The sequence below is a fragment of the Furipterus horrens genome, unplaced genomic scaffold (genome assembly GCF_987537825.1).
Source record: "Furipterus horrens unplaced genomic scaffold, mFurHor1.1.pri manual_scaffold_5, whole genome shotgun sequence".
Lineage (NCBI taxonomy): Eukaryota > Metazoa > Chordata > Mammalia > Chiroptera > Furipteridae > Furipterus > Furipterus horrens.
The window spans coordinates 59,210,697-59,237,323 of NW_028327175.1; the positions used below are offsets into that span (position 1 = coordinate 59,210,697).

At 34.5% G+C, this 26,627-nt stretch overlaps 1 protein-coding gene and 1 pseudogene across 3 annotated transcripts in view; one reads left to right on the forward strand and one right to left on the reverse strand.

The window, feature by feature from the left end:
• Positions 1-109: 109 nt before the first annotated feature.
• POLR3G (RNA polymerase III subunit G) overlaps positions 110-26,627 on the forward strand; it is a 35,305-nt gene continuing 8,787 nt past the window's right edge. The window contains exons 1-7 of one of the 3 annotated variants that reach the window (XM_090276479.1): positions 110-253; positions 5,955-6,114; positions 8,593-8,722; positions 14,600-14,656; positions 16,651-16,701; positions 20,877-20,959; positions 25,164-25,310. In XM_090276479.1, the coding sequence (XP_090132605.1) occupies positions 5,998-6,114; positions 8,593-8,722; positions 14,600-14,656; positions 16,651-16,701; positions 20,877-20,959; positions 25,164-25,310 (585 nt within the window). In that variant the 5' untranslated portion in view covers positions 110-253; positions 5,955-5,997. The remainder of the gene's footprint in view (positions 254-5,954; positions 6,115-8,592; positions 8,723-14,599; positions 14,657-16,650; positions 16,702-20,876; positions 20,960-25,163; positions 25,311-26,627) is intronic. The other 2 variants (XM_090276482.1, XM_090276480.1) reach the window with 2 other exon arrangements.
• On the reverse strand, positions 23,371-23,758 carry LOC150008690 (small ribosomal subunit protein uS8 pseudogene; annotated as a pseudogene).

Consider the following 26,627-nt stretch of genomic DNA (forward strand, 5'->3'; position numbering starts at 1 on the left):
GAGGGTTGGCCCACTACGGCGCCTGCCAAGGGCTAAAAAACTCTTTGCCCACCGGGCGGAGCCTAGCTAGGGAGTGGGCGGAGCTAACTGGTTGGGATCGGAACTGGGCTCTGAGGCCGCGTGGAGGGAGGAGCGCACTTCTCCAGTGGTGGAACGAGTCCCCGATTGCTGGAGCTTTCTCTCTGGTTCGGTTCTTTGCCCGCCGGCGCTTCGGCTGCACAGTTTTCCCCAAGCCTCCGTTCTTAGTGAACAGGTAACAGAAGAAGCAGTTGAGTACTTGGGAGGAGATTGAGAGGTTAGAGGGGAGTTAAAGGGGCACATGGAGAAGGTGGGGGAAGTCAGGGTGGAGATTCATTAAAGCGCCTCTGGGTTGAGGGTCTTTGAGAAATAACTTTACCATTAATCCCTTCAAAATCTCTTAAAATCTTACCTAGTCTCCTCTTCCTGGGACTGTTTGCAGTGAGTTAGAAAGGAATTTATGCTCTTACTGATGGTAGATTTTCAAATCCGGTGTCTATGTAATTGATTCAGGCACGAATCATTGCCGCAGACTTTTCTTCATTGTAGGCACTTCATCCTGTATCTTGGGGAGAAGGGTTGTTGATAAGGTTTTTCTTCCAAAAAATTAAATTCTATATTCTTCCTTTACTCCCTCCACCCTTTTTATTTTATTTATTATTTTTTTTTAGTTAGTTTGTTCACTCTTGAAAGAGCAAAGTTGGTAGGAAGGCTTAACTAAGGAAAGTAAACGCGACCACACTTTGTGAGAAGAGAAAAAGTGGATAATAACTGGGTGTAGCCCGGCAAGCCGCATAAGTCACCCTCACTATTGACACCAGGTCGCTTTCTCCACCCTGATGGTCCTAGCTATTGGAACATACATTTAGTCTTCAAAAATTCCCTTGAGAACTTGACTAACCTCCATACTCAACCAGGAAAAATTAGAAACCCATGAGACAGCAGTATAAAAGATGATTATGAAAACCCTTAATTGTATCATCTACTAATTAGCCTTCATACAAAGACAGGTGTACTCTGCTTTGCTACACTCCTAAAGCTTTTGGTGGGCATGCAGCATTTTTGAATATTTTCCTAACCTAGTTAGAATTTTTCCAGCCACTCCATTCAGGACTATTCTTCTCTCCATGTCCCTGAGCTAGATGATGTGTGAAGAAACTCATGATCTGGGTTCTCAAGAATTTGAGGGAAGACAGTGGGGGGTATAAGATTTCTGTTGTTAATGCAATTGAGATGAAACAAACAAACAAAGTATAAGTGAAACTCCTTCGCTTTGGAAAAGGTCCATTTCCCAAAAGGGGAATGTCTATTTCTTCCGGAATTGAGGAGTGTTGCAATATGTCTCACCTCAAGTTTTAAAAATCCATTTAAAAGTCCAGCAGGATCTTTCCAAGAGCAAGTTGGGATGAAATGACTGTTGTGGATGTTGAGCAACTTAAACTGGATCTTAAGGTGAAAAGAGATATAGCCATTCTGGGAGGAAGAGGAAGTAGGTTGCAGTGGAGAGAGAATGGTAGTCAAGAACTGATTCCCAAATAATGAGTCAGGAGGATAGAACACATCTTAAAAGTGTTCTGAATACTTGGATAGGGAGTTTGGATTTAATTCTCTAGCCAAGAGGAAAGATGAGCAGCATAATCAAACTAGGCTTTATAAATATGAGTAAGAACTATGAATAATGTGCAAGAATAAATAGAGAGACTAGAGAAACCACGAAATTTGCTGTTAAATGAGGTGGAAATCAGCATAGCTGGATTATGGTAGAATAAATACAAAGACAGGAGCATTTTGAAGGAAGAATTAGATGATTGATTTGATAGGAGGGGTGGAACAGAATAAGAAATCAGTACTAACTCACTCAAAATCTTCAAATATTGGTGACTGGGAAAATAACATACCATAGATAGAAACAGGGATCTTATACATGAAAGGCAAGCTAGTTTACAGGGTAGATTATCTTAGTATGTTAACTTTAAGATGCTGTCCAAATATTTCTTTTTTCCCCCTCACCTGAGGATATGTTTTTTAAATTCATTTTAGCGAGAGAGGAAGGGAGGGAGAGAGAGAGAAACATCGATTGGTTGCCTTCCGTAGGCACCCTACCCAGGGACTAAACCGGTTCCCTGATTGGGACTCGAACCCTCAACCCTTTTGTGTACGGGATGATGCTTCAACCAGTCAAGTCACCTGGCCTGTGCCAAATATTCTTTTGATAGTAAGCACATGGGCTGAAACTCAGAACAAAGGTTAGTGCTGGAGGTAATGGTATGGGAAAGGCCCTCAAACCCCTAGAGTGAGTGCATTTTCTGAATACAAAAGAATTTTAAAAAGATCAGAAGACCAAAAGACTGAACCTTAAAGAAATTCATATTTAGGAGGTTTAAGAAAAGAAGTAGACCAAAAAAAAAAAAAGAAAAGTCAGTGAGATAGAAGAACCTGGAGTTTTACTAAAGCCTAGGAAAGAGAGGAGGCAGTAATGAGCTGTGTACTTCAGAAGTCCAAGAGCATGAACAAGACAAAAGGTCAGTAGATTTTGCCATTGAGGACCATTTGAGACCATCACAAGTAAGAGAAAAGCCAAACCCTTTACCACAGCTCTCACAGGGCTCCACAAGATATGGCCTAGACCAGCCTCTTCTTGCTGCTCACCAACTGCATTGGCTCCTTGTTCTTCAGACACTCCCAACTTGCAGCTCCCCACTCTGTGCCTGCTGTTACCTCTCTGTAATCATTTCCACCCCATCCTTCCATCTAGTGGCTTACTGGCCTTCCCCAGCACACTGCTCAGATTTTTCCTCTATAGAGACCTTCCTGTATGAAAAGCCACTAGCATACCTCCTTGTTATTCTCTATCCTCTTACTATTATTATTTTTTTCAGAGCTGTATTGATTTCCTAGGGCTGCCATAACATGGTACCACAAATAGGATAGCTTAAAACAACAGAAATTTATTCCCTCACAGTTCTGAATGCCGGAAGTCTGAAATTAAAGCGTTTTGGGGTTTGTTTGTTTTTTTTGGAGATCTGAGGGAGAGTCTGTTCCGTACCTCTCTCAGCTTATATGGTGTCTCCTAGCATTCTTTGGTGTTCCTGGCTTGCAGATGCAGCACTGCCATCTCTGCCTCCATCTTTCATGGTGTTTTCCCTGTGTGCCTCTCTCTTTCTGTTCAGATCTCCCTTTTATAAGGATATCAATCATTGGAAGAGGGCTCACCCTAGTTCAGTATGACCTCACCTTAATTCTATTACATCTACAAAGACTTGACTTCCAAATAAAGAGGGTCACATTCACAGTTATTGGCAATCAGGACTTCTACAGCCTCGTGGAAGGGACACAATTCATCTCACTAGAACAGATATTATTTTGCATACTTATTTCCTTGTTTATGTTCTTCCATTGAAATTTTAGGCCTGAGGGCAGTGACCAGTTTTGTTCAAGCTGTCTCGGTCCTGCCACAATGCCCAGAATGCTCGGTATTGGTTGAATGAATGACTCAGTGAAATTGGCCCTCATAAAGTAAAGGAAGATTTGGATGCTGAGAAAATGGGGAACTCTGGTTTAATAAAACCTTCATTCAAGAAGTTTAGCAGGGTGAAAAAGAAAGAAAACAATTGTTGAATCAACTTAAAGGATTTGAAAGAGTGACACTTAGGCTTAACTATCCCATCAGATAGTTACCAGAGTCAAGGGACTGCCTCTCAGCTGCAAGAGAAGAAAAAATGGATTTAGAAGCTTATCCAGGTACAGGAGAACTGACTCATGATAACCAAACTAAAGAAGATGGATTTATAGGCCAGAATGTCGTGTAATTAATTATTAAGGTTGTCTCAAGAACTAGGACTGATTTTTCGGTGAGGGCAGGACCTTCACTAATGATAGCACTTCTGCACCCAAAGGTTTCTTGAAAAATACAGAAGTTTAGAGACAGCAGATTTTGCTATTTCTCGAGGGATAGTCCTTCCGGCAATGGTAACCAATAGATTCTTTCTAGGATGAGTTTTCTAACTGCTTCCCAGGGCCCACCTCTGAAGATTCTGGTGTGGTAAGGTTTAATGACTTGGGGATCACTTGGGATTCTGTTTAATAAACCTTCCAGGTAATACTCATGATCAGGCAAGTTTGGGAGACATTACCTAGAATTGTTCTTAATCTTTAATTGGTGGCAAATCCTGGATTAGAATTCTGCTGAGTAGTCTCCACATATCTACAGGGTTCTCACAATTCATTTCTGCTAAGTAATATTCATACTTGGGAGACCTGCTTTCTGTAAGCTCAGCATATGCTTTAATGACTCAGCAATTGAAACAGGGCCATTTGGATATTTTCTTTTTCTTTCAGCTGAAATGAACCTGGCTATTAAAATAAGCACCTTTCCTATATGAATTGTTTCATAGTAACTAAATAGTGGGTGAGGATAGTTGATTCCTGAATTTTAGTTAATAAATACAGAAAGAATGATAAAATTTGTATATCACCACATTGCAATCTGTAATGGAATAGTGGTTGTTGGCTATGATCATCAATGGCTGCTAAAATCAGGTGAAAACTGAGGGGGAACTTTATACCAGATGAAACGGACTGACAGTACCTGAAGCCACTGATGAGAGAATATTGCTGGGACAGACACTTCATGATGTGATGCTGTAGTAAAAACAAGCATCCCTGTTAAGTATTCTTACTAAAAATCAAACCCAGATATGAGTAAGCCTCTTGTCCACCTGTTCATAGAAAATGCAGGGAATAGAGGAATGTGTTAAGCCACATCTCATGTATGCAACTATTCAAATCTGAAATATGGGACCAGGTACAGCCTTGCTACTACTCTCTTAAGTGTGGTCTACAAACCAGCGGCATTGATATCTCCAGAGAACTTATGCAGATTCTCAAGCCCTGCCCAAGGCCAACTGAATCAGAATCTGCATTTTAACAAGATATGTAGGTAATTCCCATGTGCCTTAAAGTTGGAGAAGCATTGTATGTACAATGACCTCATTTTAAAAAATAAGTGGCAAGGGAAGAATGGGAGGAAACTTACAGTGGAATAGTGAGGGGCGTATCATTGCTTTTTGAGCTTACTGTGTTGAATGATACTCAATCTTTATCAGTGGGAAAAGATTTTAAAAGTTTATTACATTACAGTCTTCACTACAGTCAAATGCAGAGTTGTAGTGAAAGCCTTAATGTAGAAAACTATTAATAAATAAATACACTGCTGGCTTGATTATCACATTGTAGTATAATCATGTTTCAGACAATTCAGATGATCAGAACAGGACTTGAGGATGTGACTGTCCCCAAAGGTGAAGAGAGTACAGGTTTATCCTGCATTTAACAATTTCAATTTCAGATGTTTTTCTCTGAACTTATTTATGTTTTTCCCTGGACAGACCTCTTTAGAATCTTTCTGAGCCCACTCCTATTTCTAAAGGGAGGACACTGAACTTCATCTCAAGAATCTTTTCTTAACATTCACATTTTAGGATAACAAAAACAATCATTTAAAAATTTGAAGTATGTGTAATTGCTGATAGTCTTAAGGTTGAACGAAAAAGCAAGCTGTCCTGTCTTCACCAGCCTGACCTTTCCTTGTCCACATTTTGACATATATTAGAGATCTTGTTGCCAAACCACAGAGAAGTGGAGAATGTTGTATCAACTGGCTGTGCAGTGGCTGCGGACAGTGTCTTGAAGGAGACCCAGGGTCAGCCTCCCCCCAGGACCTGGGTGAGATAGTTGAGGCCATCGTCACCTCACCTGCCAAACATGACTAGATGTGAGAGTTTCAGAAATCAGTTTATCATGTGCTTATTTCTTCAGAAGTTTTGCTTTCCAGAAGTGTTTAAATTGGCCATGCTACTTAAGGGGTGGAGTGTATTTTGCTTAAAATGTTGGTTTTGTATTTCATATAATCTAGAATAAATCTTAATCATTAATAGTGTCTTTCAGAATTTGCCCACTTTCCTGGTATAACTAGTTCCAATGGCTGGGAAAAAAGGAAGAGGACGTGCTGCTTATACCTTCAATGTTGAGGCAGTTGGATTTAGCAGAGGTGAAAAGTTACCTGATGTAGTATTGAAACCACCCCCACTATTTCCTGTAAGTACACTAACAGCGAATTCTCACAGTATGCATTTTTGTGTGTTTCAGAGAAAATTAAAAGTTCTTTATAGGACTTGAATACATAGTAGCATTATGATATCCTAAAGTGTAAGAAAGGAAGAGCGTGTGTCACATACCTTTAATTTAAGTATTTCCACTGTTCTTCCCTGAACCTTTTCTAATTTTTCAGAGTGCTGTCTTAAAACACAGAAAACAAAGCTGTTTGCATACCTTTCCATGAATATATTTCAGTACTGTGTGAATTAAGAAAGAATTTTTTAAATTCATGCATCTTACATTGCTATCATTGATATATTACAATATATCAATTTTTTTTGCCCTGGCTGGTATGGCTCAGTGGATTGAGTGCTGGCCTGTGATCTGAAAGGTTGCTGCTTTGATTCCCGGTAGGGGCACATGACTGGGTTGCAGGCCAGGTGCCCAGATGGGTGTGTGTGTGAGGCAACTAATGGATGTTTTTCTCCCTCTCTTTCAGCCCCTCTTCCCCTCTCTGAAATAAACAAACAAACAAATAAATTAAATCTTTTAAAAGTAATATTTTTTAAAGCAAAAGTTTTACAGTGGTCCTCAGTTCCCACTCTACCAGACTTTCACATATGATTTTCTTCTCATCTTGCATTTAGACTGTAATTTTGCTCCCTGTTCTACATTTGACCTTTTTCCCACTGAACTTTTTTTTCTTGTGCTTATTTCCATATTAAAGTGAGTTTCAATTGTGTTAGTACGCAAAATACAAGTGCTTCTTCTACATTTAGTGTTGCTTTTAAATTTAATGAGTATGCTGCAAGCTTAATTGGCATAATGTTTAATGCTTTCACTTTATACAATATGTAGCTTAAAATGTAAGCTCACATTTCCAGATGTGCATGTGCTACAGTATTAAAAAATGAAGAAATCATAAATAACCAGATACTCCCTCCAGGAATCTTTTTCCTACTTCAAAAGGAAAAGTCCTTTGATGAAAGATTTATGTAACTAGAGGTCCTGGACACACATATCTGGGGAATCTACATGTCTCACATGGGGAGTCTCTACTTTTTGCTCTTGATATTTTCCTTTCTGATATTTACCATATCCAAAAAGCAAAGACAAATATCTCAGGTATAGGCATAATGTCACTTTATGTTTGTTTATTTCTTTTAAAACAAGCTCTTGTCCATGTGTGAAATTACTTCTAAACACTGGAACTATTAGTACATACTGTTGTTTTATATGTGGAATAAAGTTGAAATTCCTTACTGCTGGCTAAGAGGCTCTGTCTTATCTGGCCTTTCTGATGTCTCTGACCCTTTTCCTTACCACAATGTTCTCTCCCTAGTCATCCTGGCCTCCTCTTTCCCTCAGGCATTTTTCTCTGCTGGCTTCCCTGGCTAGAGCCATCTGTTCCTCAATTCTTTGCATACTTGGCTTCGTATTTTTTTCCAGCTCTCTGCTTAAATGTGATTTTCCTGAGAGGTCACGCATGCTTACCCTGTGTAGACCAGCCATCTCCAACCTCCATGTACTTTGTTAGTCATTCTTTCCTCTGCCTGGCTTCATTTTTTTCAGAGTACTTATTACTACCTGAAAGGACATATTACCTTATTTGTTTACTTATTTGTTGTGTTTGTCTTCCCTAGAATGTAAGTTCCAGAAGAGAAGGAACTTTGACTAGTGCATCATGATATCTCCTCTTTTCTAACCATGCCTGACTTATAGTAGGCATTCAATAAATAGTTGTAGAGTTAATGAATAAATTTGGAGTGAAATTTTGAAAATATATTCTATACCTAGCCTCTGAAACCAGAAATGTCTTTACTATATACCCTGAGGATCCACTTTTTAGTGAATGTATATATTGCAAATATATGCACATATATACATATATAAATATGTGTGTGCATATAATTAAAAAAAATTGAAGATGTAGTTTCAAACTCCTGCTTTACATGTTTATGGGCTTAGAGATTGTTCACTTCTCAATTTCTTCACTGTAGAAGGGGAAATATTGATGATACTTGAAATGAGATTATGGATGTTGAATACTGAGTACATCCTGGTCATAGTAACCACTTGCTAAATGATAGCTGCTACTACTACTTTTTTATGCTACTGCTACAAATAATACTACTACTTCTCATTGAGGTTAATAGTAGACTAAAGCAGTTAATATCATTTGGGTACATTGATTTTTATAATATGGAATTACAGCAAACAACTGTATAGCAAAATGATTATTTTGTAGTCAGGAAAATTAGGGCCAGTAAGAAAAATTAACCATCTTTCCTACCTCTATAATAAGAGCAAATTGACTAATAGGTTAAATAGATTACAGAAGGTCAACATGTTTTAAGCTGATTGTAAAAGTTAGTACATGTAAAATGCAGTATTTCAATAAAACTGACATTTTCCAGAATATAGGCAAAGGGATATTAAAATATTTATTTAAAAAATAAATAATTGTGTCTTAAATAGGATACAGATTATAAACCAGTGCCACTGAAAACAGGAGAGGGTGAAGATTATATGCTGGCCTTGAAACAGGAGTTGAGAGAAACTGTGAAAAGAATGCCTTATTTTATAGAAACACCTGAAGAAAAAGAAGGTGTGTATTGGACTCTTTGATTTTGTTGTTCAGTGTATACAGATTAAACAGTACTTTGGCACAAGGTATGTGGTCATTTAGTATCCATTGATTTGATTCAGTTGGAAATTATCAACTACCTTAATAAATCATATTTATGTTGATTTCACAGAAAATATATATTAAATTTTTTGATATTTGTAAAATTACCTTTCACAGTAGAAGTTTTTTATGTTCAATGAAAATTATGAAAACCAAAAAAAATTTAAAAAGTAAAAATCACCTATAATGTTTATGTCTAGATAAAATACTATTAATATTTTATTGTATATTCCAGAGTTTTTCTTCTATATGTGTATTCTTTTTACAAAATTGGATTCATATTACTTTTCATCTTCCTTTTTAACTCAGTAGCATATTAACATTTTTACATATTCCTAGTGTTCTTGGAAAATGTGATTTTTAATGACTATGTGGAATTCCATAGTAGATATAACATTAATTGTAATTAATTTCCTGCTGTTAGATTTAAGGTTGTTTCTAATTTTTACTTTCTCACATATAATGCCATGATTACTATCCTTAAACATAAATCTTTATGCGGGTCTCTGATTATTTCATATTTTGGTTAAAATTTTAAATGCCTTGACTGTATTTTGGCTTATAACTTACATATCAGATATAATAGAATATAAAACACATATTGATTGGTTATGCTAAGGACAGAAAGGAGATTCAGTTGGAGAAGGCTTGACAGTCTTAGTCTGGAAGTGGGAAGTGGTTTTAGAGGAAGGCATCCATTCCTGTGTGGTTATTTAGCACAGAACTATATTGATTTTTAGTTTCTGCCCTTGAATGCTGAAATTAGAGACATCTATATCATTCTTGAGTTCTCAAACAACATCATTAAAACATGAGAAATTCATATAGTACCATCTCATTCCATTAGTAATAAAAATACATTCCATCTTGCCTCCCTCTGAAAGACAGAATTAGCTAAGAGTCAAAAAGGGAGTCGTATATAATATTACATGTGCATTCATTATAAGAAGCCTTTTAGACAGGTTCATTTAATTTTTCAAAACATAACTGCCTGAAGTTACCTGTAGGTTTGATAAGAGATAATTTTACTGAATTTTTTTACCTCAAAAACACTGAATTTTTTTAACTTCCATGAATGTGTTCATGCTTTCATTCCTTTGGGCTTGAAAATGAAATTAAAGCTCTCATTTTAAAGATTTTAAAAAGTAACACTAAATGAACTAGTAAATATTTGAAAAATAATAGTGTATGGTATACTTTAGTTTTTTTAAAATAGTCTTTTCTCTAGATTGAAGGACAGATTTATTTAAATGTGCTTATTATTATTAAAGCACATGTCTAATTTAAAAGTGTATCTTATCATTAAAATGTGTACCTGAGTCTTTTAGATAGGCACATTATTAACATAATTTTGTTGCTGGTTTCTGGGAGTGGTTGGTTTGTACCTTGATCAAAAGGTTCTTTATCTTTGATAACAGCACAATAAAATATTTAAAAATATATGGACTCTTTTGCTTCTGTTTTTCTTTTTTTTTCTGGAGAAAACATGTAGAATTTTTAAAATTGATACAAGTACATTCTCCTTGAAATCTTCATGTTTACCTCTTCCCTGATGTAATCTGTTTTTTAAAAACTGGTTGAAAAGGAAGTTTTTTAATGTAATATGTACATACTTATGTGTATACAGGGTAATATAATTTATATTATATATAGGCATACACACACACATATATAATGTTTATATAATGTATACACCATGAATGAAAAAGAATTGACCAGACAGAACAGAAGTAAGCAATTGTCAGAGGGAGACATATTCTAGATAGTGTTACATCACCAGCCGTCTCTCATCACTAGTCAACTATGTGCTTTAGGAATGGGAGACTTAATGGGCTAATGTGAAGAATTCAATTACTGGAGTAGGACAAACAACTTGGGTAGAAAATCTCAAGAATTCCTGATAATCAAGTGGCTGGCAGCTCACGGCATAGAGATTGGTCACAAAGAACTGAGGGCACAGAATAAACATTTCATGTTGTGATGCATTCGAGGTTTGTTTATAGTGTTTTCAGGTAGAATTATAGAAGTGATTGGTATTTTCTTTACAATGAAATTTATCATTTTTTTTAAAAAGGTAAAATACCAATGAATATTATTATTTCATTGAATTTTAGCTGCAGAGGTACATAAAGATCATCTGGTCCAATAGTTCCCAGCTCAGGTTCCTGAACCACTGGGATCCTCTGAGGTAGAAACAGGAGTGACAGAGGTGATGTTCTGTAAGCCATTTCAGAACTTAGAATAGAATTTCTACATTTACCTGCAATATAGCCGCAAGGTCTTTCATGAAATCAGTGGAGTTTGTTTTATTAATGCTTTCGATACCAACAGGCCCCATGTGACCCTGTGTTAACTTTTGAGCAGTTCTTACTATATGTAAGGATTTATAATCATAATCATAAGGTATTTTTTATAGAGATATTCCAAAGAACAGAGAATTTACTTTAAAAAAGGAAACAACTCATTTTATCTTAGCATTACCATATCAGCTCATTTGACCCTTTTATTAATCTAAAATACTCTTGGGAATCTTAGTGATCTTATTTTTCCTGTCTTGGAACATTTGGGTGTTTCATCATCATAGATATTTCATCATTCATCCATTACTGCCTACTATGATGAAAACAAAGACTAAAATATTTTTAAAAAATGAAAAATGATAAAATTGCATAGAAGGACTATGCAATATTGAAATAAATCATCAATCACTAGTATATCATCCTTTATTTTTCTTATTGCCCAAAGTATTACATTAATTTTTAAGAAGATAAAAAAGAAGTATGGAGGGACTCTTGTTGTTGTAGTTGTTTTGTTTTTCTTTTAGCTTTTATAGAATACAATTGAAAATTTAAACTTTCATTTTCTGCTCACAATGGCAAAGAGAAAGAAATTGAGAGGAAGATGTTTCACCATTACTAGACAAATCAGGAGGTGAATGCAAAGAGACAGCAGCTCTCTGGTTGCTATTAATAATAGTGAAAAATGATTGTATAAATAAAACCTCAGACCTGGTTTTCATTTGACAGTATCGTAGCTCAATTTTCTCAAACTCAAGAATCAGCGAGTAAACCATATATTTCTGAGGTAAAAAGGAAACAATATTCTCATGTAGTTAATCTTTGCAAAGCATGTCATCTAATAATATTTTGTGATAAGAAACGTGGAACATCCTGTTGGCTAAAATGACACGTGACCATATTTTTAAAATGATATTAATGTACCAAAATTTATTTGCTGTGGTTTGCACCTGAATAAATGCTCAAGGCAAAGACAAAGTTACTTGAAAGGAAGTAGGTTATATAGAAGTGAAACAATTTAGTGGATTGAGCATGTTAATTGTTAACTATAAATTTAATAATGAAACTGTTTTGCAGATTTAGACCAAAGAAGATGACTGGCCCATCCTCTCTTCAACAAAAGTTTGAGCCATCAAAAAAATTTTAAAGTGTTACATTTTGATGGTGCAAATACAAGAAGAATTGGAAGTAATGATAAGCTAGAAGCTATTAGAAATGTGTTTGTAACTAGAATCATTTAGATGGTGCAAGTGTAAGGAGAAGAACCACAAGTAATAAGTTAGTACTTATTAAAGATGTATTTGAAATCTGGAATCAGGATATATGAAATGCATGTGTTCAAGGTTTGTGCATGACAAACCTAGAATGCACAACTGATGCACAATTAGCTGCACTCAAAGGATGTTGCCCATTTTAGCTAAATATACCTTCAAAACCAGGAAACTAATGGAATATAAACTTGAGTTTACTATACTTAATTTCTTAAAATTTCCAATAATTTTCATTCTTTTAAACAACAGCTTTATTAGGAAAAAATTCACTTTTTAAAGAATACAATTCAGTGGCTTTTAATGTAGTCACAGAATTGTACAACCATACTACTATTGAATTTTTAGAAGCTTTTTATTATCCTGAAAAGAAGCCCCATACCCAATAGTATCACACACCTCATTCACTGCTCCCCCCAGCCAGTGGCATCCACTAATCTGCTTTATTTCTAGTGATTTGTCTGTTCTGGATATTTCATATAAATTGAATCATATATGCCCTTTTGTGCTGGCTTCTTAGGATATATTCAGGGTTTGTGCATGTTATAGCATATGTCAATACTTCATTTTTTTTTTTATGGCTGAATAATAATCTGTTTTATGTATAAACCACATTTGGTTTACCCGTTCATCAGTTGGCAGACACTGGTCAATTCTGTTTTGGGGCTATTAAGACTAATGCTATGAACAGTTGTGTGTACGTTTATGTGTGGACTTTAGTAATTTCTACTGGGTTTATATCTAAGGCCATATGATAACTATATTTAACATTTTGAGGAAATTTCAAATTGTTCTACAAAGTTTTGCACATTTTTACATTACCAACAATTATGAGAATACCAATTTCTCTACAACATTGTCAATGCTTGTTATTGTCTTTTTGGTTTTAGCCATCGATTAGGTATATAGTGGTATCTTATTGTGGTATTGATTCATATTTCCCTAATGGCTAATGAATTCAAATCTCACGTGTTTTTTTTGTCCATGGATGTCTTCATTAGAGAAACATCTATTTAAATTATATGCCTCTTTTTCATTGGGTCTCAGTAGATGATTTTCAGTATCTCTTATTCAGTAAATTATTTGAAAATAACTTAAAAATATAGAAAATGGTTCATTGGACCCAGATAATAAATGGTAATAACTGCTTTTCTTAGTAAACTTCAGGTTAATTTTTATTTTCAAAATACAGGATCTGTTTTGGAGAAAATTATAAAAAGCAAATGCTGGGAATCTCATTTGTGCTGACTTCTCTTTACAGATGAAAAACTTGAGAGCTAGAGTGGCTCAAACAGTTAAATACCTAGATAAGCCTGGTCTGTTGGTCTCTGATCTGCTTTGGTTATCTTTAGTTATCTTTGTCTAACACCATGGTCTTGGTATTATTTGAAAGAATTTTTTTTCTAAAGATTTTGTGTATTTTTGGGGGGGAGTGGGGAGAAAGGGAGGGAGAAAAACATCAATTGGTTGCCTCTCAAATGCGCCCTGACTGGGCATTGAACTCACAACCCGGGCATGTGCTCTGACCTGGAATCAAACCAGTGACCTCTAGCTTTGAGGGAGGATGCCCAGCCAACTGAGTCATACAGGTCAGGGCTGGGAGCATTTTCTTAACATAGAAGAAAAATCAGTACATATTTGGGTCTTGATTTTTGTATTTTCATCTTTTGTATTACTTTCTCTTTTTCATGGCTATACTCCAAAACCACTTTTTATTATGAACCATGGTTTCATCTTATTGCATGACGGTGGTGCTTGGGCCCTCATCAAAGGAGCTTCTTGTGGTGTAGTGGGCAAAGCAAAATCAAGAGACACAGTTGTGGTTCTTCCATTTTTAGCAAGCCCAGAGGGTCTCTGCAGAGTTCCCAGTAGTTGGCATGGAAGGCTTGCAGCATGTTCATTCATGGCCCCATCAAGTTCCAACCTCACCTGCTCCTACCTTTTTCCCCACTCTGCCCCAGTGGGTTGTGCAAAGCAGCTTATTGAGTAGTCAATTGAATTAGGGTTTGGGTTTCTGCTCACCCCCAGCCATTCATATGTAGCTGCTACTTGCCACTTTCTTAAACATGTAATGCTCATTGAACTCTTCAGAAATACATTATGTACAAATGTAGGAAATTCCCTGAATGTAAAGTAAAAGGTATTTGATGTTTTCAGTTATTTTAAAGGAATGGCTTAAATTCAGGTTTATTCTTGATTTTTCTAATGAACACTTTTTTCTTTTTTTGTAGATATTGAAAGGTATAGTAAAAGATATATGAAGGTGTACAAGGAAGAGTGGATACCAGGTAATCATAAAACTGAAAATGTTAAAATAATATTTAAAGGCTTCTTCCTACTCCATGTATTTTAGGACAAATTTCCTATTCCACCATAGCAAAATAAGGTCTGTCTTTTTTTGCAATTAGTTAGTAATATATATCTCATGAAAACTATATTGAAAAGATTTTTATACTGTAAGACAGGATTGAAGTATTTTTGTGGAAGTTCTTAAAATACTTTTTTTTTAAAATAAGCTAGGACTTGCCAGACCCATTTGGGTTTTCCATTTTCATTTGTCAAAATCACAGTTTCAGTCTGTAGTACCAATAATACTCAGTTCTGTGCTTCTGAGTGATTCGATAGCTTTTGAAGAAAAAAAATCTAGTGTTAAGGATTTTTAAGTTAAGATCGTGGATCCTCCTTTCTTTCAAGCAGATATAGGCTATTTCAGTTTAGTTGTTAAGATGCCTTTTCTAAAGAATCATACCTAAAAACTTCCCCCCAACCCCAACATTAACAAATTTGCATTGACTATAAACAAAGTGGATTGGGCTGGAGAGATCTCATCCAGCTCATTTATTTCGCAGATAAAAAAGAAAAGTTGCATTGAAATAAAGTGACCTGTCAGGGCAAGTTGGATAGTGCTACCAGAACCGAGGTCTCCTCATTTTAACTAATTTACCTTTGACATTTCTGTCCTTGATGTTTTATAGAAATTGCCTTTATGTAAAAGCATAAATGGCGTTTACAGCATTATTGCTTTCATGGGTTACAGTGCTTTTTCTTTTCATTGTTGATTGATCATTGGTAAGGTTCGGTCCCCTGTAAACACTCTTTTAGATCTCTCATTTCTTCCACTTCATAAATAATTCATCTTCTACATTTTTCTTATTTTTTCTATACATACTTTCTCATGATAGTCTATAAGTTGTTTATAGAAACAAATATATTCAAATTTATTCAGATAAAATAGCTTGAAATGTAAATATTTTACACAAAAAAACACTGAGGTTTTATTTTTTTTACTAGCAGGCAGTATTTTTAAATCCATTTTTATGTTACATCATTTTTTGATTAACTGTATGCTTACAAATTAAATGGAAGTGATAAATAGAGGAATTGTTTACCTATGTAGGCCAAATTATTTGTTGGAGAGCATTTACCATTCCATAGCTATTTGTATTTTTAATTTTAAAAGTTTAAGAGAATATAATTATTTAATTTTGCATGTATGGTCATTGTGGTCACCTGTTCTAACTTGAAAAAAAATATTTTATTATGTAAGAAATACATATCAACTACAGAAAAGTTATAAAATACAGAGTAGTCAAATAATAAATGAATAATACTTAAGAAAAATAGCTGTATTCCTAACATCCACAAAGAATTACTGTAATATTTTGTTCCCAACCTACAGCTTTCTCTGCCCAAATATATATGTACAGGATGGGACAAAAGTAGGCTTATAGTTGTTTGTATGGACAATAATGCCATAATAAATAATAATACAAGAATAAACTCTGTTTCATGTAGTCAACACTGTAAACCTACTTTTGTCTCATCCTCTGTAAATATTTATATGCTAGCTTTATTTTTACATGAGATTCTACACATAATTGTTTTAAAATCTTTTTTTATTCAATAATATTTCATGGATAACTTTTCACCTCCATTCATACCCAAAATGTTTCATGTAGAAAAAATATTTCTCTACACTTTTCTTGTTTTGAAAATTTCAGTTCTTCAAATTGATTATATACTGTATTTATAAGTAGCTTTTAAAAGAGTGTTGTAGAAATTATATAGCACTATTTCAAAGTTATTTTAACGAGCACTTTTTCTTCATAGGAAAAAATATATCTTTGTTATATTTTGATTCCAGGCTAAATCTGTACAATCAGATATTAAAAATTGTATTTTCAATGCTTGAGCAACTGTTGTATTATTTAAATAGTTATATCCAGTGCCCTAATTTGTAGAAGAAATTGCAATTTTTATATTTCTTCTTTTGTACATACAGATTGGAGAAGACTCCCAAGAGAGATGATGCCAAGGAAAAAATACAAAAAAGGTATATTGACTAATATAATAATCCAGGTAGGGAAAGGTTACTGCTTAAATTCTATCTAATATGGAATTATAAACCTGAACTTAACTTAGTATTCGAAATGCTTTTTCTTAAAATATGTTTGGCATTTTGATTATTTCGCTAAAGCATTTTTTTTTTGATTTTTTGTTTTGTTTATTTTTGTTTTCTTTCTTTAATTATGGAATTTCATTGTGCTAGGACTTTTCAATTATGTAGATAATTTTATTTACATATTTGAAAGTTTCAAAATGGTTATATTGCCTGATTTTTAGTTGTTAATTGAAACATTTGGAATTGGTAAAATTTGGGGACTTAAATGTCAAAATGAAAGTTTCTGTTGTATTGCACTTTCATAATTCCACTGCATAATTGTTGAATTCCTATTATTGCCAGGCATTGCTAAGAGCAGTGTGGGAACAATCCTTGCCCTAATGGAGCTTACAGTCAAACTTAGTAACAACATTATATAAAAGCCCACTATTCTCATTGGGAGGTCAGGGAAAAGTTCTTTGAGGAGATGGAATTGGACTCCAGATTAAAGAATGAATAGGAGTTTACTAAGATGAGGTTGGGGGAGGGGTTTTGGAGAAAGATCAGATTTGAGAGGGAAAAATTATAATTCAAAGATGGTATTTAGGGTTATGGGTTTTTGTTTTTGTTTTTGAAATATACAAATAACAAAGCTGGATATGTTGCTAGATATAGGGAGATGGACCTCAAAATGGAGATAGTAGTCATCAGAATAGATATTATAACTGAGACTGTGAAAAAGGATGAGATTGTCTAGAGTGAAATTAAAGAACTTGAAATGAAGGCCTAATCCTGAGCTTGGAGGAATACCAAAATTTAATAGCTGGTAGAGGAAATTGAATCAGTGAAGAAAGGTGATGGAAAGAAAGGAAGAGGAAGAGGAGAAGAAACAGAGAGAATGAGGTTACAGAAGAGTATTCAAAAGTGAAGAGTATTTCGGAAGGTGGTCAACAGTGTTAAAGGACGTTTAACAATGCTGCTGAGAGGTCCATAAGGTAAAGATTGGGAAATATAAGGTAATTTTTACTTGTTGATCATTGCTGACTTCAGTGAGAGCTTTTTAAAGATTTTTAGAGGTGGGATTCAGTAGATTGGAGGGAGTTAAAACATTGGAATGGGAGTTCAAGGAATGGAGACAGCTATCATAGATGAGTCTTTAGAGAATTTTGGTAAAAAGAATGAGAAAAAAAGGGAAGTAGCCAGAGAAGTTAAGAACAACTAGGTTAGTAACTAAGAGAACAAATTCCCTCCATACACGCCTTTTATTTTTATTTTTGGCCTTATTGATGTTTTCAATAGACCTTATTTTTTTTAGAGCAGTTTTAGGTTTGCAGAAAAGACAGATTTCCCACAAAGTCTCTGCCCCACATGCATGCATAGCTTCCTGATTGCCAATATCTTCCACCAGATTGGTACTTTTGTTACAATCAACGAACCTACATTGACATTATCACCCAAAGTCCATAGTTTACCACTGTGTTCTTCCCTGTTCTTTCCATTCTGTGGGTGTGGACAAATGTGTAATGACATATTCACCAATAGAGTGTCATACAGAGTAGTTTCAATGCCCTAAAAACCCTCTGTACTCTTGTCTATTCATCCCTTCCTCCTCCTAACCCCTGATGGCCTGTGATCTTTTTACTGATTCCATAGTTTTGCCTTTTTGAAAATATCATATACTTAGAATCATACAGTTTTGGCTTCTTTCATTTAGTAATATGCATTTAAGTTTTCTCCATGACTTTTCATGGCTGATGGCTCATTTCCTTTTAATGTTGAATAATGTTCCATTGTCTAGTGGTACTATAGTTTGTGTATCCATTCATCTACTGAAGGACTTCCTGGTTGTTTCCAAGTTTGGGCCATTATAAATAAAGTTCCTATAAATACCTGTTTTTGTGTGAGCATAAGTCTTCAGCTCCTTTGAGTAAATACCAGAAGGCATGATTGCTGGATTCTGTGGTAAATGCATGTTTAGTTTTATAAGAAACCACTGAACTGTCTTCCAAAGTGGCTGTACCATTTTACATTCCCACCAGCAATAAATGAGCGTTTCTGTCGTTCCACATGCTTGCCGGCATTTGGTGTTTTCATTGTTCTCGATTTTGCCCATTATCTCATTTTCATTTTCATTTCCTTGATGACATATGATGTGCGACATCTTTTTATATGCTTACTTTCCATTTGTATATCTTGTTTGGCAAGATGTCTGTTAATGTCTTTGGGCAGTTTTTTTAATTGGATTTTTTGTATTTTTATTGTTGAGTTTTAAGGGCTTTTGGTATATTTTGGATAACAATCTGTGGGAAAAACACTCCTGCTGTGTTTTTCTCCTTCCTCTTATATTACTACCATTCACAATACTTCTGATACCAGATATGTGGAGTGTTTTCCCACACCAAACAATTCTTTGCAACACCAACTGGATGTCTTATATTTCAGTTCAATTCTGACGCTAACTGGAGTTAGCACAGACCCCCACAGGTTTAGGGCTCTGTCCCATGAGACTGCTTTCCACTTCAGATGTCAATCGTGACTAGTAGATCCCCAGGTTCCCCAAACTTCTTTCTGACTTGACTACAAATCAGATATCCCCATGATCTCCTGCTCCTTGAATTTGATTTGCTAGAATAGCATACATTTGGCCAAAGATGGAAAAACAATTCATGTTAATGTTTTGGGGTTAAAACAATCTTTTAACAAGTTTTGGTAATTTGACACTTCTCCCCCAGTTATATATATAAGGATTAGGCATTATATAAAGCCAGAATCATAAGTAGCAAAACATGCTGAGTGGACTTGAGTATACAACTTACTTTCTTGGTTAAGATATTAGTAATTTTAATAAGTCTGTGTACCTATGTTCCATAATATCTATTTAACAGACTTATGTGCTATGAAATTTAAATAATTTGATAAAAGATCCTTAGAGAAAACGACTTAATGGTGTGAGTAAATTACATTTTTAGCTAATGTTATCTGGCATAAATATTACAATATATTGAGATCTTGTTCATTTATTATACTGTATTTTTATGTGCTGTAGTTCAAATTAAACAGTCTTTGCCCACAAGGAGGACCAAGAAAGTTACTTGTCATTAAATTTAACCATTACTTGTGTTTGAACAAATCTCACTAATATATACGTTTGGGAGTTCTGAGCTTGGTGACTCCCCCAGGGCCAATTTGGAATAATGTAGTACATTATAATTCCATTAGTTATTGGTCATCCACCACAATCTAAACATTTTTTCTTCTGTAGGTTAAATGTTAATCTTTAACTAAATTACATCTTTCTGAGCTACATTTTCTTCTGTTACCAAGTAATTTCTGGGTATAGTATATAGTTGGATTTTGGGAAAGAACTATAATACTTTTCGATCACAGTAACAATTTTGTAGCATATCATAATGCTTTGGTAACTGATCGGCAGGACCTATATGTGAAATAATTTTCTAGCTCTGCAGTTTCAGAGTAACCTGAAATGCAGTATTTTTAATATGGCTTAAATAATTATCCCAAAGCTATTAACACATTTTATTTATATTGCTTTGAGTTTTCAGATTCATTCATATGATGGATATGTTCACCATTTTAAACTTCATTCTAAATATAGTGCTATGTTGCACTTAATGTAACTTCTTTCTCATCCCTTTAACCATTGGCAAATGCATATTTACTCTGCACTTGTTTTTTATTTTCCAAACGTGGTAAAATTTCCCTAGTTAAAATAAAGTACTCTGATCAGTGAACAGGAAGTCAGTGCAGATAACATATTTGTGAGAGCTTTTCACTGGTCCTAATGATTTTATCAGAGGTAATATTTTAGCAATTTTGGCCTGAATGACATTAATTGCTGGTACAGATTTTCAGTACTAGTAAAAAGACAGCTGGTTACAGTCTTAGAAAATATCATATTAAGTGTTTATCATTTAACCCTTATCATGGAAAATTGGTGAGGTGTACTGATTTTTTTTTTTTATTCTTTTAGACAATGAATTCAGTCTGCAAATTATATGACTGCTTGGTATGACACACCACTATGCTAGGCAGGATATTAAAAGGCAAAGAAATATAATACACCATTGCTGTTATAGAAAAATGTGTTAACAGTGGATTTAATTCAGCAGGTTTAAAATCCACAAAGGTGAACAATACCAGCAAAGACACTTCAGTCACTAATACTGCAGATGTACTGAAAAAAATTGAGGTAAGGTTTTATTCTTACTATAAGAGTGAACTGAAAAATTTTCATACCTCCTATTGCCTTCTTTAAACTTTCCACCTTCTCTCACTTTTTAATAATGTGGATTTGACAGATCTGAGCCCAGCACACAGGTAATGGAAAAGGTTTGAACATTGTTGGCTGGGAGATAAGGGACTCCATCCTGTCCTTCTCTACCACTCACCTGTCAACTTATCTCACCTTTTGTCACCTGCACCCTTTCCCACTCTGTCCATCTTTTCCCCTTGCATTTGAGTTATGTGTGGGAAAGAAATGAGTTACATACCTCAAATGCATTTCTTCAAAAAAATTTTTTAGTTTTTCTCCTATTGTTGTATGTATACTTTTTTAATGCTTTTTTTCTGTTGCATGTTAAGTGTAGAAGATTCTATTGAGGGAAAGTCATAGCTTGTGGAACTTATTTTTATATCATTTTTTAATATTTCAAAAACAAAAGATGTAAAATTCAAAAATTCAATTAACTGAAAATTTGTCCTTCCATTCTGTTCCCTCCTATAGACAACCAATGTTACCAGTTTTTTATATATCCTTCCAGATATGTTTTATGCATAGCAAATACAAATTTTTTTCTTTCTCATAAAAGAACAGAAGGTGGCATGTACATTTTTGCATTTTCATTTTATCACTTTAACATATCTTGCAGATGGTTCCATGTCATTCTATATAGTCTTGCCTCCTTTTTTTCTTTTCTTTTGGCTGCATTATAAGAATGAACCATAATTTATTTAATCAATACTCTACTGATGGACATTATATTTCATGTAGTGTTTCACTATTATATGCAAGGAATTCATGTTAAGTATGTCATTTCACATGTGTAGGGTAGATTTCTAGAAGTGGATTTGTCAAGACTATTGTTATATGTTATTTTATGGATAACTATTAACAGGTCACTCTCCATGAGGGTTATACCAATTTATTCTATTAATGCATGTATTATCTTGCACTGATGATGATGATGATGATGATGGTGGTAATGACAGCAGCTAGCACTTATTGGAAACATTATTTACCAGGCTTTTCGATGAACTATTTACACTGATTAAGACTTCACTACAACAAAGAGAGATGAATATTTTGTTCTTTACTTACAGATGAGATAGGTATTATTATTCCTTCGTTCCTTTAAACTTACTTGCCTAGCCAAGTTGGCCAGCTACATGGTAACAGAAACTTGTATTTTTGTTATTTTATTTTTATCAGTATTTCAGTTGGAGATAACATGTCTGAAAATAAAGCCAAGAGAGTTGTTGAAGGAATGGTGTTGTCTGCTGTCGGGTTTAACTGTGGTGGAATGATGGATGGGGTTGTAGACCTAGCCAACTCGTATTGATTGAACACAGATTCTGACTGTTTGTAAAGCTTCCTGGAAAGGAGTTGTGAATTGATATGTGCTATAACGAAGATTGATTTGGACCTCTGAATGTGGTTTCTCATCAGAACAAATTGTGTTCCTATTCCCTGCATTTGAACACCTTTTTCAGTGTAAACATTTTTAAGACTGGAGTTTTAAATTTAGAAATCCCAATGAGTTAGCAGTTTTAACAGCAAAATTAGCTTGCAGATGACTTTATTATGGTTAATTTCTTCAGCAAAAGCGGTTGCAAATTTTATTATAATAAACTCCTGTGAATAGAGAGGGAGTGACATATACTCAAATCTCATAATTAACATGTGAATCACCAGACACCAATAAACTAGTATTTGAGCTTCCTATGTCTGCATGACATACAAGGAGAACTATAATAGAGTGGCCATACGGTATTCAAACTAGAAGAACTGTATCCTGTCCATAAATTAACCATTTTTAATATTTTTCTCATTATATTATTCACATTATTCTTAAATATGTAAAGTAGAAGGGCTAAATAGTTAAATCACATAGAAGAGAAAACTTAAGATTAGTAAGGAGAAGAACCAAAACTAGTAGCTTAATGCAAAAAGAAATGAAGTAATGAGACAATGTGTATAGATAGCTCTTAATCATTTTTAAAAATTGAATAAATCTTTTTGTTAACTGATTCATGTATTTTATGGATTTGCTTTAGCTCTGTAATACAAATGAAGTTGAGGTTATTTAAAGGTATTTGAGGTAGCGATAATGGAAATGAAGCATGGAATGAATTTTATATTTAAAAAATATTTTTATGTAACTAGTTTAAATAATTTCATTGCTAATTATGAAGTAATAGCCAATAGCATAATTTTTCAAATATAGTGCTTTCTTGCAGAGTCAGAATAGCACTACAGTTCCCTATTAACTACACAAAGTTACGGGTTGTAGGCCTTGTCACTATGGTCATTAAAATAGAAAATAAAATATCCACATATTAATGTTCATCGAGGCACTTCATTTGCATGTATGTATTACATCACTAGAAAAAGAATCCCAGGATTTTCCCTGCTGTGTGTTTTCATCATGCTTCATGATCCATGATTCCTGCTATGGTTGTCAATACAATGAAACCAAACTGACAGGACGGAGCAGGCTGTTCTGTCATTTTTCTTGGTCTTTGAGTTGCGCATCAAATCTGGGCCTGATTACTCCATACTTGTTTAACCTGCCTGTGAGGTTCACAACAATTTTCCCAGTTTTGTGGTCATCAGTAATTTCAAAATTGCCAATATAACCATACTTCATCATCACATTAGAAACTGGACAGTGACTTTGGAACATGGTCTAATAAGAACAGGGTGTTTGCCTCTCTTTTTGCCATTGTTGATACTCTTGAGAGCATCCTTCAGGACGGTTGTATGTACCATTATGGCGGCAGGGAAAGATGGCGCAAAGAGGTGTGTGTATATTTATAGACTCTTCAAAATATCTGTAAATACTGTTTTGTTTACTTGCAGATTTCCAAAGCATTGGCATTTGGAAAACTTGCACACATTTCTATTGTAGTAATACATTACATAAGGCAAGATGGGTCAGTATGAAGATAATTATCTTGGTCTTATTTGTTTTTGTCTTAGTTGGGTGAAGTGAGAGTTTGAATTTTGATTAGAAACTGAGTTTATCTGATGTAGTCTTTCTGTTGTCTTTGACTTTCTTAAATTTAAATTTAAATGTAATAAAATTTTTTAAATTAATAAATAAGAACCAATAGAGGAATAGCTAAGTTGTAGTTACTCCAAATGTGTAAAATGTGTTTTATCTCTCTATGTAATCTACTAAGCAAATGCCTTATAATAGGATGGAGTGTTTGCATACTTATGAATTAGTGTTCTGATTACTGTTTAAGAATATTCACATCTTAGCTAAATTATTATTAATACATGAAATTATTGGTACACCCACCTCCTAGAAAGCTTGTGAAATCCTATCACTTGTGCAAATTAAGCATATAATTTAGTGAATGAATCGTGACAGTAATGAAAACAGCTCATTTTTTTTCAAATAGAAGAAAATTGTTTGTAGTTGTAATAGGAATATGAGGATATATTAAAGTAAATTTTTGTGTTAAAGTTATGAGACAGTAGCATAGTGATTTTAACAGGCTGGATAACTAGAACCATCAGTCAATCAAAGCTTTTCTAACTCTGCATCTCTTTTGCCTCCTCTTGTAGAGTTGTTTATAAGTACTAATGTTGACTGTGAATTGTGTTTCAGTATTTCTTCTTACTCAACCTGCCAGATATATTAAAAAGCAAAATTCCTAGAAATGGGAGGTAAATAATGAGGGAGAGAAGAAATGAAAAGACATGGGTAATCTGCAGGATAGGACAACTCACCCCTATATCACTTGATATTGTTTTAAATAATTTCACTTATAAACTAAAATATAGACATTTAGAATTAGTACCATTACATTCTCTTTTCTCCTTTTATGTTAGGAGGAAAAATAACATTCTGAAAGTTCCTCGCCATAAATTGAGTTAATTCATTATTTTTGAAGGAGGTATGATAGAATCCATAAAAATTAAGCACTGTGCATAGAGCTGATACCCCAGCATTACCTGGGATCCTGTTACAAAGTAACAAAATAAAATACTAGTGTCTTGATAGGACAGGAAGTTCCTCCCTTCTTCTGTTAACTCACAATTTCCTATGAGGTGTTGGTATGGGAGAATTAGAATAAAGTGATTGGTGACTGTGTTCCCTTGAGGCTGAGTCGGAAGTTCAGGTTTAGCAGTTTCCAAGTAAGTTAATGAAGCTCATTTATAACAGGAACTGGAAAAGAGAGGAGATGGTGAAAAATCGGATGAGGAAAATGAAGAGAAAGAAGGAAGCAAAGAGAAAAATAAAGAAGGCGACGATGATGAGGAAGATGATGGTGCAGAACAAGAGGAATACGATGAAGAAGAGCAGGAAGAGGTAATGGTCTATTTTGGAAGGGTAGCAAAGTAACTAAGGTTAAGAATTATTTAATAAGAAATCAGATATATGATATAGATGAAAATGAACAAACAAAACCCAAGTTGATGGGAACCAGGGGTGTATTATTATCACTGGCATCAATTCCTTTGTATTGAGAGAATTATTATAGCATTGAGGTTATAGTGATGTCGAATTGAATATGGGATAAAAGTAACTTTGAGAAGCATGGTGCATTTCAAAATAACTGGCACTCAACCCAGATATTTTTGTGCAGGGTAACTTTGTTGATCACTGCCTAATTGGGACTTTGTAGAGAGCTCACACAGTAATCCTAGGCTGAGAGTTTCTTCATTTCATTGACCTTTGCCTTCACTCCATTTCAGCTTCTCACACCACACTTGGAACTCTTCTTTACCTGAAACTCCTCCAGTTATGAAATCTTTATTGTACACTTTTGTTATTTTGCATTATATTTCAGATTCTTTTGAAATTTATATTTGTGTAAAAGGAGAGTTATACAAATCTATTTTTATCTGTTTCCAAATAGCTGCTAACCTCATTTTAAATAATTTGCTTTCTTTGTTGATTTGAAATTCTGCTCTATCAACTCTTAGATTCCACATCTACTTAGATGTGTTTCTGGACTCTGTTCCATTGATCTATTTCTAAACCATCATAAGCTGTTCCAATGACTAGAATCTTCTGATTATTTGTTAATATTTTTAGGGCATGTTACATTCTTTTTCAGGATTTAATTGAGTATTCTTTGTTTATTCTTTCAGATAAATTTTAACTCTAAATATTTTAAAATTAAACATACCGCATTTGCCTCCAGTTTTCTTTCCAGATTATTCACTATATTGCTGCGCACTGACTTGGTTAAAACTGCCAAATCCTCTGATCCTTTTGTCTTTATGGGTTCCCTGTCTTGCATTTCCTTCCCTGAAGAGCTCTTGCTCACCTCTCAGTTTCTTTCTTGCTATTGCTCTTGTACCGTAGTCTCCCAGCAAATACTCTAGACCAAAGCAACCTTTGATCTATTCCATTGTCTCCCTCTTTTCCCCTCCAAACCTGCCTGTTGAGCTTTTCTGAGGAGTCACAAAAACTGATACCATGTTTAAAAAAAAAAAAAACCACTTCTCCCATTTTGCTGGCTAACACATTTTCTGTTTCTCTTGTCAGGTCAGTTCTCCATAGCAAGTATTTTAGATCATCTTTCTTTATAATCCCTCTCCTTGACTACCTTCTCTTTCACTTTTAGCAGCTATAGTACCTTCATACAGAAAATAAAGCCATCAAGAGAAAACTTATTTC